Raw genomic sequence first — 15290 nt, forward strand, 5'->3', positions numbered from 1 at the left:
ATGGAAGAGTTACGCTATAACAAGCATAATACTTGTTACGGTTTAACTTCCAAATGCAGATTAGCTAAATTATATCGACTATGTCTTCCTAGATTCAATTGATATTTGATATTGTTTATGTGTCGCCAGAATGTGAGAAAACTACTTGCTCCTTTATAACCGTTAATGGATTTATTTTTTTACACTTTTGGTTTTGTCCTTACTATTTGTACAATTTGGTTTTGTGGTAGGGTGACGGACCCCCTTCGTCACATATAAACACAATCCATACTTTATTTCGAATTTATTAAAGAATTTAAGAATCTGACACATCTTGCCTGTATCATGTTCACACATTCAGACAAATAAAAATTGGGAACTTACATTTCTTAGAGAAACAAATTTTCATGTTCCAGCAGGAGTTCGTCATAAGGAAACTTCACATTGTCATATGCAAGATTCCTTTCGTCTATCATGGATAGACAGCAATCATTTACAAAAATCTATTTATGTATTCATTGAGTCGAGTAGCACGAGCTATTCATACTCCACAAAAAATTTCGAAATATTTTGAATCACAGCTCAAAATTTCAAGTATTTTTTTTCTCCATTTGTGGACTCATCACTGCGACCAGTATCGTTGATCTATTGTAATATCGCCTGGGTGTTTGCTGTATGACCCGCACTGCATTTCTTTTTGCAATAATCGCTATTGAGTTGACGATATGCTTATTAAATTTTATGCATACTTGTGAGTATTGGAGTTTACCCTTCCTTCAAAGCTTGATCTACTTGTTCATCGCTGCCAGTACTATCCCATATTATAGCCGTCCCTGGCGAGGACTCATTCGTTCCTCTGACCACTTAACTATCGGAGGGATTTTTGCACTGTTAAGAAGCTTCAGCGGCTAGCATAGAATTCAGCACGAAGGAAAGGTAAATGAGGGGCCTGAGAATAAACCTATGCTAAAGTCATTTGACATCGGATGGCTTGATTCTACTCTTGATTTCAAGTATTTACTCAGAGTGATTATCAGATTTTTATGATAATGATAATCAAAGCCGGTATGAAAACCAAAGATACTTTTATTTTTTGAAAAAGTAGTGAGAAATAGTAGTTGTCTTACATTATCTTCTCGTCTATAACGAAAAGACAGTCCATAAATATTAATGCCAAGTAGTAGTTTTTTTCTCTCTATATCGGGAAACTAGATGAAGACCCGCCATAGGCGAACCCCTATTTTAATGTTTCAGTGATATTAATATCATGCAATTGAATTGAATTGAATGCAATTGAATTGAATAATGCTTGGTAGAACACAAAGAAAACGTGTAAAGGTGTATACGTAGTTTTGTTTTGAAATACAGTAGGATTTCGAATTTGGCAACAAATGCGTGTCGCATATGATACTAAAATCGAAATCGTGCCAAAAATGAAAAAAATTAATAAAAATATAATTAATCAACGATTTTTCTACGATTGCAACAATTTTATACTCAAAAAGCTCGACGAGAGATTGGGCCGACACGACACAAGCAACTTTTTGACACCCTGCGGTAAGACGTAGTCCTAGGTAAATATTACCTTTCGAAACATTCTACAATTACAAACTTTTTTCATGTACATACTAATGTAATCATTTTGGGTCATTTTGAACATGTATGCAAAAATTGACTGATGCTTAAGCATATTTTTGGAAGCGACATATTTCGTGTTGCCAAAATTAAGGCATGCCAACATCGAACCTTGCCCATTCCAATTTACCCCGTATCCCCATTAACTCCGTGATACCTTATACATAAATCAATGTTATAATAACCGAATAACATTGAGGATAATCAAAATAGCCTATCAGAGCAAACATAACGGTTTTGTATTTCCTACAGAAACCTCAAGACAGTGTTTCAATAGAATCTTTATATTGGATTTATTCGCTGGGGTTTCTATAACAGCTCGAACCGAATGTTATATTTTGATTAAAATGCTTATGTTTTGTATGAAAAGTTATTAAATACAGTTTTGTATTTTATACGTATGCATACAATTTATATTACACGTTCACTTTTTTGGAGTATTTAAAAAATAAAGAAACGAATTGTTAAGAAATGAGAAAAAAAATAAGCATTATACTTACAGTCTTTTGCTGCGACAAATCGCCGTAAATGTCCGTTTACTATACTTTACACAGTAAAAAAGCAGAAGTGAAGCGAAAGAACACAATTCAATCCTCACTGGTATCAAACAAATTGTTACCACCGCGCTCAGTACCATCAACGGGTAAACGACACTTGATATTCAGAGTCGCATTTTTCTATATAGATACAGATTTGTCATCAAACGTATTATCATCTTCTTTTCCGAAACATTGAAAAATATGCTCTAAGATGGTGCACTCTTTCAGGGCTTTCATTACGCATTACCATTATTTGGTATAACACAATCTCCAAAAAAATAAAAGAAAACCATACCTGCTATACTACTAATCTCATGTAACACGCTTTCACAAAACAAATGAATTTAAAGCACAAGCCAGCGTTCTATTTATTTCAAACTTGCAGTGTCTAGGAATTTCACTCAAAACATTTGCAACTGCTGTTAGTTATAGAAATCTTCAATCCAATTTGGTGTAGTTACACAACACATTCGTTTTATGGATTATATTGGTTGTCATTCAAACTCCAAATTAGCAACTCTATATGTTAGCTGCTAATTGTATATTCACAAGATTTATTTATTTCCGTTTTCGATTATGTAGGAAGCACTGTTAGTGGTAAACATTTTATCCGGATCCGGTTCAGCGTTAATGCCCAAATTTATAGCGAGTAACGTCTGCGGAAAGCACATGCAGAAAACAGGACGTATCCAGCTGAGCGAACATGAATTGGTTAAAACCAAACACTAGCCACATTGACTACACTGGTTTTCCACTATTAAGGTCGATAAAATACTGCCGCACAAACCTGCATCCAGCTACGGCGGTAGTCAATACAGGACTGATTTTCCTTTCTTTGGGGATGCTGCAACCAGACTGTTAGAGGCGAACGCTGTGTAACTATGACAGAACGATTCATAAGAAGGAAGTGCAAGCAGACGTATGTAAGAGAGCCATGAGAGTTTTCGAGAGCTCACTGGACCCAATAATAGTTTCCCGCGCTTTTCCGCCTCTCAAAACACGACTTCATTACTCCATTCTCATATTCGATGAAAAAACAGCTGTTTTTGTTGTCGCGATGATTTTCGCCACCCTATGTAACGCCTTAGGATGAATGTCCTAACAAATAGCAGTGAGTGGAAGCAGTGAAATTCAAACGAAAAAGCGATTACGGATTCAACCTTCTACCGGCGCCCTCGAAATAGGCACGTAGTAATTTATGGTTGATAAAGCTGTAGGTGCAATCCTAGATAGAAATGCTGGAACTATTCATGAATGCGTTTCTCATGCACAAAGCACATCATGATAAGAACAGTTACCGCTTGGCAAGTTAATTAGCCGCTAATATTTTGTGAGTGAGTTTGCTAAGGAGTGCACCAGCAGGATTAAATTAGCATTGCTTTGCAAAACTCTGCCAAATATATTGCATGTCAAACGGGGTAACTTGCAACAGTTCGCAACGGGATAACTAGCAATAAGCAATATTTTTTTGAAATTGAATGAATTAAATAATTGGAATGAGTTTCTTTCAACTTGAATATGTAAAGGTTAATCCGACTTGTAATTGTAGAAACAGTAATTTATAAGCCCAGTAATGAAAATTAAGGATTTATATTTTTATGTTATTTATGCAGTTGATATTCCATGTCGAGGTCTGCCTTATTTAAGGACCAAACACATATTACGAAACCCATTTACCGAAGTGGTGATTAGTACCGCGTTGTACGTCGTAAATTCACTCGTAATACATGAATGATCTTATACTTTCAAGCTGTGTACTTTCGGCTTATACTTTCAAGCTGTGATTTTAATGTTGCTCGATGCAAAAAATAATGTAAACGTCTTTAAGACTTACCCTTCCTTATCGACAGATTTTACAACCGGTTGTTTGCCTCGTGGAGTTGACGTTCACAGTTATTTTATATCTACCAGCTGTTGCAAGTTATCCTGTCTAAATACATGCTTTATGAGTAATGTAGTATCGAACAGGATAAACAAAAATAAATACCAAAAATCAATTGAATTGTTATCCTTATCGCTTTACTATAAAACATTATATTAGGCTTCTTTAAATTGCTTTGATAGTGGGTAAAACTTAACAAGACAGCTCTTCACTATTTGAAGGATATTAGCTTTGTCCCATATTGACTATAAGTAATAGAAAGCTAGCTTTCTCTCAACAACAACTCTTTGTCCCATGGTAGCACAGGTGATCCACGACTTCCGATGCTCAAATCAACCGATTAAATTGTTATGGAATTTGAATATGCACGGAAATTCAGTAGTGATTTTCAGTAGTGAAAATTCAAAGTAATGCTTGCTTATCTATCTATCTATCTATACCTATAAAAATGAACTTCTATCTGTCTGTCTGTCCGTCTGTATGTTCCTTATAGACTCGGAAACTGCTGAACGGATCGGCGTGAAAATTGCAATTGCATGCAGGGGTTTTGGGGCCTGTGGGAGATAAGGATAACATAATAAATAATTATAAATAAATATACATGAATTCCATTAAAAAGGCATAGAATATTAATAATCCTGTTCCATTGGTATGTTCTGATAATGCTGCCAATGCATGCCAATGCAAAATGTAGTCCAATACGGCAACTGCTCGTTAATTGGAAAATATGCTGCCGATGCCGAGCGATTCTATATAAGCAGAAGCCGGCCGAACAGATTCTTGTGGCGGATTTCAGAGAGGAAGGATCTCACCCGCATGGACCAACAGCAGACGCAGAGGCAGCAGCAGGCAGCGAAACCAGTGGCCCCTTTGGAGGGTAAGATCACTGCTCAATCGAAGGAGGTGGATCCACACTGGCGGTGCGGTACTCGGCTGTTCACCCCGAACAGCAGCAGGAGTAGAGAGCGGCGCTAGCCAGGATAAAGGATGGCAGCAAAACTCCCTCGGATCACGACAGGGCCGAGGAAGGTACTTATGATAGTTAGAGACCCCTTCCCCCTAAAAGGGAGGAGGGCTCCCATACAAATTAAATACAATTTCCTCATATCTCGAGAACTAATCAAGCAAATGAAACTAAATTTGGCATGTGGGGATTTTTGAAGGCAGGATTTTTTTCTATGGCAAGTTATGACTCCTCCCCCTATAGGAGGGGAGGGGGGCTCTCATACAAATGAAACCCAAATTTCTGAATAACTCGAGAATTATTCAAGCAAATGGAACCAAATTTCGTATTACTTTCCTTCAGTTGGGTCCGAACGAGTGATAGCGAGCAAGGAGAGGATCACCCCTACGAAATGGTACTTTCTACGAGAAGGTTTTCCGTGAAATGGTACATTTCGCGTACGGTCTTTCGCGAAATAATATTCGGTGAAATGGTATGCAATCACGGCGAATATATCAATGCTATCCGCTTTAGCGCTAAGCAATGGGGGGAGTTGTTATCTACTTTACTGTGAGGAAAAATTGCTAATTTGTATATTAAGCTACCCAAGGTTTCATAGTTACGTGACTGCCAAAATGAATCATCCAAGGTTAAACTCCTCAGAAACTTGCAGAACTCAAAATTGTGACAAAGGTCATTCGAGATTCACGATGTATGTCAACCCTGTATAATTTGGAACAATACGAGGTTCGTCGGGTCAGCTAGTCTGTTATAAAAATACACCTTGAATAAAAATCATGATATCAGAACTTGTTGCGGTACAAATATAACACAAGATCATGAATTTGTGTTCATGATTTCATGATGTGTTGGTTTAGTCAGGATTTCACAGCATTTCCAACTTTATGATTGTATAATTTTTTTCATGGTATCGGAATCGGATTTCTTTCCGTGTGGATATTTCTATCTTAAGACGTAATAAAAATATTGTTGCAACACTTATATAGTTACGAATTACTTATTAGTAACTTTTTCACGTGACCAAAAATTGTAAACTACCCAAATATCCTTGGGACAGGGAGGGTAAAACATTGCAAGTTGGATTCGGATTTCGCGTACCTTCATGCGTGCCAAATATGTATGCTCATTGTAAGCTATTTGTTATGATACTTCCAGCTGAAAAATCACATTTTCAATTCAATGAAGCTAATAGAACGAATCGCTAAAAATAATTCGAATTTATTTTGATCGCTTAATACAAAATTAACAGTACTATGCACCTCAAAAGAGCAGTATTATTCAAATATAGACTCAACGTTTGCACATTAATATTCACCAGGGATACAAGCTCTGTACGTACACGCTGCTGACTTTCCTGTGTTATCACAACGACACATGTTGCACTGATATTTAAAATTCGAGGATGGTGCACATGAAAAATCTGGCGACCATGGCGGAATCAATGATCGAGGTATCTCATCATTCGATCGCTTGAATTTACTTGGCAAGCAAAGCTTTTCGGTGCAAGCCGCTTCTCCATTTTTCGTACAGAAACAGTCGTTACACCCGTCTTCACTTTTGAAGGAAGTTCCCGGAACACACATATTTCCAACATCTCGTTTTCTTCGAGCAGAAACATCTTGTTTGCTCGCTGGAATGCAGAACCTTAACGTACAAGCAGCAATTCCTGTTTCGGTGCAGAAACAATCATTACAACCATCAGCACTTTTGAACGAACTTCCTGGAACACATTTCTTCTCAACATCTCGCTTTTGTCGATTGGAAATTCCCTGGTCGATGTTAGAAAAGCAGAATCTCAGGGTACAGGCAGCGACTCCTGTTTCGGTACAAAAACAATCATTACATCCGTCGGCACTCTTAAACGAGCTTCCTGGAACACATTTCTTCTCAACAGCTCGTTTTCGTCGAACGGAAACTGCGCGCTTGACTTTGGGAAAACAGAATTTCATCGTACATGCGGCGATTCCTGTTTCAGTACAGAAACAATCGTTACAACCATCTGTGCTTTTGAAAGAAGTCCCAGGAGTGCAACTTTGCGTTGACCGTTGAACAGAGACATCGCGCTTTTCCCTTGGTTTGCAAGCTTTACGAGTGCAAAACCATCCAATTCCATTGGCGGCGCACTTACAGCGATTGCAATCCTGAAATGAAATGAAATTGTTTGATTGGCTGCACCAATTGAATATATAAATAAATCTACCTCCATCTTCACTTCATTGGGTGTGCACACTTGACCGTTGGTTTGCAGGTGTTCCTCTTCCTTTTCACCGGTATCACCTGCTGAGGCCACTGTCGGTTGTGCCTTTGGATCATCTCCTTGTTCTTCTGGAACACAAAACTTTCTAGTGCATGACATCAGTTTACCATCAGTAGAACACCTACAAACATTACAGTCCACCATAAAGTTACTTCCCGGTTCACATACTTGTCCATCTTGAAGCGCGAATGCTGAAAATGGAAATATGAAGAAGAAAAAATCTCAGTTCACATGTTCTAATTGATCATCACAGGTCGATAGATTTTGTATTGCTAGATGGCAGTATTCTTGCTTGCAATAACTTTGTGTACAAACGAACGATGCTACAGCGACAATTCATCGAAAACAGAAAACCATGCCAACTGGTAAGTGATAAGGTGATAAGCCAAAGTCTTGTGAATTACATATACGTTGACCCAGATGAACATCACTGTCTACACTCACAGCGCATGTAATCATAAAAGCGCAACTTGAGCTCTTGTGAAAATCGTAGATTAAACGAAGTAGAGAACGCAGGGAAGACACCACAATCAACAAGCACTTGCCCGATTGGAGGCAATTGCTGAGTCGTGAACTTGACCTCTAACACCAAGCAATGCCGCCACACTTGGGCCAGCAGCAGCCTGTTTGAACAACCCTCTGGAGAGGAGCAGCAGAAACTTGCGCATTTTTGTAATGCGTTTTTGTGTACCGGTCAAGGCAAATCAGAATGTTACTCTAGTAATTAGTATTCGTTTTCACTTTTAGTCTTAACCTTGAAAGCGAGCTTCGACACCACCATAATTAGACATTCTAGAAAGTGGTTGATGAATAAATGCATGAGTAATACAAGTAAAATGCAACAAATTATCCAATTTTCTGGCAAAAAATGGTATATAGGTACAGAACAGGTACTACTTACTTAAATCAACATAGTTACATAGAACTATGAGTATTATTCTACTAAAAATATAAAAAATGAATATAAATAGGTATAAATATTTATAAATATATGACTGATGTGCCTAGAAATCAATATCTAAACAACACGTAACAGTCGATAGCAACTTAAATATTATAAAATTATGACAACGAATATTGATGTAAAATACATCAATCATGCATATCTCGCGTAACTTTTCAAAAGGACCTATCTAACATTGAGAGACTATCTTTGGCGTCGTTCTCTTTCGATTATTATGGCGACATAAACGCATTTTAACGAACATTTTCTTAACGTCTAGCTAAATAGTGACGCTAGCGAGATATATTTTTAAAAGTTCGTCCAGATTTATTGCAAGCTCCGAAAATTTCCAGCTTATATAAATTTAAACATTTTCAGACATGTCATTATCCCTATCTAACGGTGTTTCTCAACTACTCTTACAAGTTAACATTCACAGCACGTCTCTTGAAAGCTAGAAGTTTTATTGATAGAAATAAAAAATTTACATATTATATTAGTATGCAATCGAAAAGCGAACTAAAAACCTCAATTTCAGATTTATCAACAGTACAGCTAACAAATAGTGACCACCTCCAAGTTTCAAGATTTATCTTAACAAAGAGGTGAATGACGACGTGAGACTATGTATGATAATGATAATGTTTTTCTTGATAATGCAAAAATTTTAAACGTTTTATGCTCACCTTTATTTGATCTTTGGCAACTGAACCAAACTTAAATCTAAAACGTTGGTAAGGAAACTTTATTTTACTTGGATCGAACGCAACACGTTTGGCTCAAGCGCAACGCTAAGTACTAGAGCAGGGGCGTACCCAGAAAAGTTGCTTGGGGGGGGGGGGGGGGGGTTGTTTACAAAAAAAATCAGATATAGCCTAACCTTAAGCAGTTTATTCAAGAAATGGAAAATTATTTTCAGTTAAAAGCTATTTAGGTTGAAATTGAGTGTTCTTCATTTGACAAAAAATCGAATTGAGATCAAATCAGACAAATGTTAAACTTTTGCCTCTTAGTTGGCATCGAAGTACGTTGTGTGTTCGAATCTCGGCTGGGAGAGACTGTAAAAGTCCATAGGATCGAGCCTCTTCGAGACGCGGCCAGGATCGAAACAAGCTAACAATTTTGCATGCTTTTCAAGATCGCTCCTGAGGGGGTAATTCGACAAGCGGATATCGAAAAAAGAAGTTCGATTTTCAGTAAATGTAGCAAACTACGCAGGCTACGCGTTTTGATATTAAAACCAGAAACTTTGTAACGGCGGAGGCCATTTGCGCTAGGTTGAAAGAAGGATTGGGTTTAAAATAAATGCGTCGAAGACCAAATACATGTATAGTAGAGGCTCAAACGAGAGCAACCTGCGCTTTTCACGGACGGCATTTGTTGGCAGCGACGAACCAGAAGTGGTAGATGAGCTCATGTATGTGGGATCGCTGGTGGCCACGGACAGCAACAGAAATGAGGATTTGCAGCAACGTATTCAAGCAGGACACCAAGCATACTTAGTAAAACGGCAAGATCAAGGGGCATAAGCCGCGGTACGAAGCTGACAATGTGTAAACCCCCTTCTGGACCGATAGTTTTTAGGGATTTGACAATGCGCACTGAGGACGTACGCGCCCTTGTGAACGGTGGACTACAACTTCAGAAACTCCTGGGAAATGGGCGACGAATAACTCAAGATCGAGTTGAATGAAGCTTAAAACAGCACGAACCACTCCGGCTCTAAGCCGCTGACGACGACGACGAAGATCGTACAACCAGCCCCGCAAATTTTCTTGTGTTCTAAACCAGGGCCCGGCATAGTCGAAACCAATAAAAGATGCTGACTTTCTCTTACCTTCGCATCATACATGAAGAGACTGGTCTCATTTGTTGAACAGAATGTTTCAATCAAGCGCCAACTGAAGTTGGTGACTGTTTCAAGTGACGACAACTGAAAGTCAGGCATGAACACGATTTGTCGATGTTGACTAGGTTAAATATTAAATGCGTTATATTGTAGGAAACGTTACTCAAATTCAATTCATTTGCGTTAAAAGCTACTGACCTTCTACTGAATGTTTGATAGGAAAGTGAAAATGAAACTTTAAAACCGATCGTCATGCTGACGTGAAACCTGTTTTACTGACGCAGATTGAAGCCAGCTTTGAAGCGAAGCGGTGTTGCTTCAGTTGAAACCGAAGCTTCATTGCTTCATTGGCGAGTGACAATTTGCAATTGGAAGTGATGTTGTCTGATGGCTGTTAAATTTCAAGCTTGAAAGTGTTTGGAGGGTTTGAACCACCAAACCATAACCCCCACCCCCCCCCCCCCCCCCACCCCGTCGCTACGCCCATGTACTAGAGTAATTTGTATCACCACTCAATTATTGCAAAGCACTTGGTTTTTAAATGAGATCAGAACATATTGATATTATCATAGCACTCCAAATGGCCACAACACATATACATGCCACTAACTCAAATATTCAAACAAGATGGTCAGCAAATAAACATTTTGCATAAAAAACTGCAGCATAAACGTTAAACTTTAACCAGTTACCATATGTTCGAATCTCGGCTAGGCGCTGCTTGTTAGAAAGAGCCAGTAGGATCATTGCACTAGCCGCGTAATTGTCCTGTACTCTAACAGCCGGCTGCGAAGTCTGTCGATAAAGAAGGGTCAAATCTTAGAAAGACGTTTAAGCCCATAACTTTTTTCTTGATAATTGGTTTCTAATCGGTAAACACACTTAACTTGCACTTTACACGTGCATATAAAAAACCAGCATATGTTGTCATAGTTTCTACATGTCAGTTGCAGCTACTCGAAACCATTCAGAACCTACTAAGACGCTCCAAAAACTTTGCTTAAAGTGATAGCAGATGTTTTAATTTATATGAAAGCATACGTATTTAAATACGTATGGCATATTTCGTTAGTTATGGAAGAAACCAAAATACTACAAATATAATTATCACTTACGTGAATGGCAATCAATGATGACAACTTTTTAGATTTGTCTGGATAGTAAAAACTTTTCTTTTTCCAAATCATAAGAAAACTTCCACGCAAGACTATTCTCGATCGACAAAATTTCAAAAAAGCTCTTCTAAAACGGTAATTGGAAGCAATCTGGCCTCTTCTACATCCACCTGGTAAATTATCACATGTTATTTTAGTTACACACAATTTCACCGGTATGCTGTAGAATTCAAACTGTATTACTGTTTTTACTAAGAATATATGAAGAATTGAATTCACAACTTGAAAGTTATTGTCCGTGCATTTGAATAGAGAAATATTTATTAAATAAACTTTTATGGACCGTAGTATATATGCATATGAGTTCGTACCTCCAGCGACCATAACCGTCGCAAATATAAATAATGACTTCATCACTGACAGTAGTGTTCACACTTTTACTAAAATGCCTCGGTTTTCCCTGCAACCAGACCAAGTTTGCCACTAAATCACCACTATTGATAATCACTTCCGAAGTAAGACAGCTTTTTGCAAATTTTACACCGCTACAGCAATTACACTCAAACTGCTAAAATGTTCATCCAATGTTTACTCTCATAGCCGACTCTCTGTAGACGTGGATCCTCTCCGCGGCACAACACGCGGCCAACTGATTTGGCGATCCGGCGGTTCAATTCATTTAAATACTTTATCAACTCGGTTTACTTACGACTGTCAGCGTGGTCAAAGGTGGTGCTACTATACTAAACGACAAAATCACTACAGAGAGAAGAAATAAATATTAGTATTCAAGCAAAGTTAATTCACCGCGAACCATATTCTGAACGGTCATACAGTAACAAATAGCTGCCATGTGGATTTCTTTGCAAAACGCGACTGCGTTGTCAAAGCATGCATAGCTTCCGATCATCGTCATCACAATCATCTTTGTTCTTATCAGCTGATGAATTTGGATTTCCTTCCTTTCCTGAGAATGATTTCACTGGTACCATCAAATCTGAAGTCTTATGTTGGATCGTCGAGTTTTGTTGATCGTACCAGGAATGAGTGAAATAATTTGACAGTATTGTTATTTTGAATATTTATGTGTTGATAGATCTGCTCAAAGTGATAAAAAAACAAAAAATGTTGTTAGACAAAAATGTTTTCGTAAAATGAAACTAGTGGTAAATAAAAATATTACTGCAAAATACAAACAATAAAATCAAAAATTATTTAAAAATAATTCAGAATTGTGATTATACCTACCTAATATGTTCACCTCAGAGCATTATGAAATTTTATTATCCTATTTAGCGATTATCCATCGTCACAAAAATCGCAATATATCATAATCCTTTCAACAAAAATTTTCCATCTAAACGATATTTACTCGACCGCGAATTCATGCGATGCCAGACTGGAATTCCCATCGTTTGCCATCTGCTGAATGCGATCATTAAAAACCACCGACAAACAATAATATTTACATGCCCGCGCACTACCACCGTCTTCCCTTACCACTAAACATATTCTCCAAGCTGCAGACTTCGAAGTTTTTCGAACGAACGACTCTTCAGCTTTTATCGCCCATTGTTTACTTATTGCTATGGTTCCACGAATTCGCCACTATGAACGTTACTGTTACAATAAACCTTATAAAGTCATGACACAGTTTTAGTTTAACATAATCGATTCTCAAATATTGACATCATTTTCAAAAACCCTCATGCGACCAAATTTTAAACCATCTTTCCTATTTATTTGATCACATCCGCAAGCCTTTTTTCACTTAAATCTGTCTGATCTCTCACTTAAATAACCATGAGAGGAGGAGCCTACCTCTGCCTACTACCCACGTTTGGAACCACACCTCGCACGTCATAAATGATATTCGTCGTATAGACTCGAACGGAAGAAAGAGAATTCCCTGATCTTTTCTTTACATTGGATTGGAATTTTGATGTTATGGCCGCCAAAGAAAATAGACTGCAAACATTGACGATATTGTGCAACTATTGAATATAATTTACTATGACCACTGACAAACAGACACTTACTATTTCATCCCTTGCACGTTAGAACAGTAATTTTAAATTTGTTTTTTTTGTAGGAGCCTTGAATCACTGCGATCATTAGTTAGATCTATTGTGGTATCTATTGTGGTGTGGTAATTGGTTTGGATTGAGAATGTCATCGTATGTACCAGCGTTTCTCAAATAGGGATTCGCCATAATGTTAAAACTGTGGCAAATGTTGCGAAAATCTTATTATTTATTTTTATTTTCTTTATACTTCGTTTCTTTTCCAACCAGTTGCTCTAATTATTTCTGTTTTGACCGTTCTGTCCTGGAGCACCACCACCACCTTGGTGCTGACCCTGGCCTTGAGGTCCTCGCTGAACATTACCACCAGGACCCTGCTGTTCGCCATTTTGACCATTGGAACCCCCAACCTGCTGAGCATCTCTTCGGAAACGTGAAAATCCATCTAGACTCTGTACGCCAGACTGTTTCATCATCAACTCAAGTTCCTCCAAATTATGATCAGGCTTTGAATCATCATCCCGCTCGTTGTGACATTGGCAAAGACTCTGGTATTATTAGAGAAGAAATATTGCAATCTAAATAATGTTTTTTTGTTTTCAAATACTTACCACCAAAAACACGGCACATATCAAAGCCAAAGTTATTGCTACAAAATCCTTCATTCTAAAAATTAGCTCAAAGTTATAGTTCTCTAATACGATTTCAAGCTTCGTCTGCGATTATTCATGACTAACCGTTCATATTTATAGTCGTGAAATTGTCTGCGTATTGCTCCGTTAGCAGTGACAATAAATAATTAAAATAACGCGATTTCCTGTTAAGATACTTTGAGTAGTAATTACATATGGATTAGAAATCATTCTACGGATAAGCTTAATGCGGTTGGAAATGTCGATTAAATGAATGTAGTATGATAATGCATTTGAACCGTTATACCGAAACAAGATTTGGTGTCTGATAATAGTTTTACAAATAGTCATTTTTCGTGCAGGTTTGAATAGTAGTATGAATAATTGAAACAGAAACAAAGTTCACGATTGTTGCCCACCATTCTGTGCTCAGACATCATGAGACATCATCAATTCAATAAGCAGTTTCCAAATTATAACTGTTTAAAAACAATAATTGACACTGGTCGATTCAAGTGCGCTTGTCACATTCAAAAATTATATTTTTCATTACCACTAACAGATATATGAAATGTCGAAATCTGTGATAATCTGTTGTATGTACTATTTCTGCGAAATCGATCGATGCGCCTCATATTGTATAAATTATTACTAACGCCGCTGTCGCTGTAATCTATCTACAAAATCATACACTCAAAATATTCTGCACATAACTAATAGTAAATTTTCATATGAAATTCCATATGAATATCATGTGTCGCATATAATCACAATCCTCCCAGAAATACACATAAAAATTATACGCAAATAATCATTTATACACACAATTATACACATAAAAATTAGATGCATATGAATAGTATGTGCAAATTTTTTGCGTGCACATAAATGAGTGGGTCAGAAAGAAAGGGGAGTAAGTGATAAAAAGTAAATTTCGAGAAAATCAGATCCAAAGTTAACATGGTCTAGAAAATTCGTCAGATTATATAATAGAAAACTAATGGCGCACTATGGTTGTGTTAGCTTTACTTTATTAAATTCTATTGAAATCTTGGAAAACTTCTTTGATTTTCGGGATTTTTAAGGTAGTTTTGAAAATGTTATTTGCACTTACACCCCTTTCCTTCTCAGTTATGCACTTGTATCCCTTTCATTCCAAGCGATTATAGGAAATTACTACTTGGAGTGAAAAGGGTGCAAGAGCAAATCGTGGAATCATATTACAATCGTCTTCATTGAAAGGTAGGTTAGCAGGCAGGCAGCAGTAGTTCAGGATTTTCTCGCTACGTGGCGCTAGTGCAGATGTAATATTCTTGTATAGGCTGTATCTTACGCTACTGATTATTTGGAAAGTTGCAGTCTTCGGGAAGGTTGTTCAAATGACTGTCATCTTGGAAATGACACTGAAAATAGTTCAGAATATTCTCAACGTGCAGCGCTAGTGTATATGCGAACTCGTTTTATTTGCTAT

General features: G+C 37.5%; 2 protein-coding genes across 4 annotated transcripts; both read right to left on the reverse strand.

Moving 5' to 3' along the window:
• Nucleotides 1–6173: 6173 nt before the first annotated feature.
• On the reverse strand, nucleotides 6174–13096 carry LOC128734042 (uncharacterized). Of its 3 annotated transcripts, XM_053828021.1 has the most exons (5): nucleotides 12412–13096; nucleotides 11535–12261; nucleotides 7200–7447; nucleotides 6259–7140; nucleotides 6174–6200 (listed from the first exon to the last, which is right to left on the reverse strand). In XM_053828021.1, the coding sequence occupies exons 2-4, from the start codon at nucleotides 11575–11577 to the stop codon at nucleotides 6304–6306; spliced, it is 1128 nt and encodes a 375-aa protein (XP_053683996.1). In that variant the 5' UTR covers nucleotides 11578–12261; nucleotides 12412–13096; the 3' UTR covers nucleotides 6174–6200; nucleotides 6259–6303. The 3 variants fall into 3 exon arrangements, with proteins under 3 accessions (XP_053683996.1, XP_053683994.1, XP_053683993.1); XM_053828019.1 differs by lacking the exon at nucleotides 6174–6200 and having other exon boundaries at nucleotides 6216–7140; nucleotides 11535–12167; XM_053828018.1 differs by lacking the exon at nucleotides 6174–6200 and having other exon boundaries at nucleotides 6216–7140.
• Nucleotides 13097–13407: 311 nt separating this feature from the next.
• On the reverse strand, nucleotides 13408–13893 carry LOC128738188 (uncharacterized). Its single transcript, XM_053833124.1, has 2 exons — nucleotides 13799–13893; nucleotides 13408–13735 (listed from the first exon to the last, which is right to left on the reverse strand). The coding sequence occupies exons 1-2, from the start codon at nucleotides 13850–13852 to the stop codon at nucleotides 13463–13465; spliced, it is 327 nt and encodes a 108-aa protein (XP_053689099.1). The 5' UTR covers nucleotides 13853–13893; the 3' UTR covers nucleotides 13408–13462.
• Nucleotides 13894–15290: the final 1397 nt, after the last annotated feature.

The sequence above is a fragment of the Sabethes cyaneus genome, chromosome 2 (genome assembly GCF_943734655.1).
Source record: "Sabethes cyaneus chromosome 2, idSabCyanKW18_F2, whole genome shotgun sequence".
NCBI lineage: Eukaryota > Metazoa > Arthropoda > Insecta > Diptera > Culicidae > Sabethes > Sabethes cyaneus.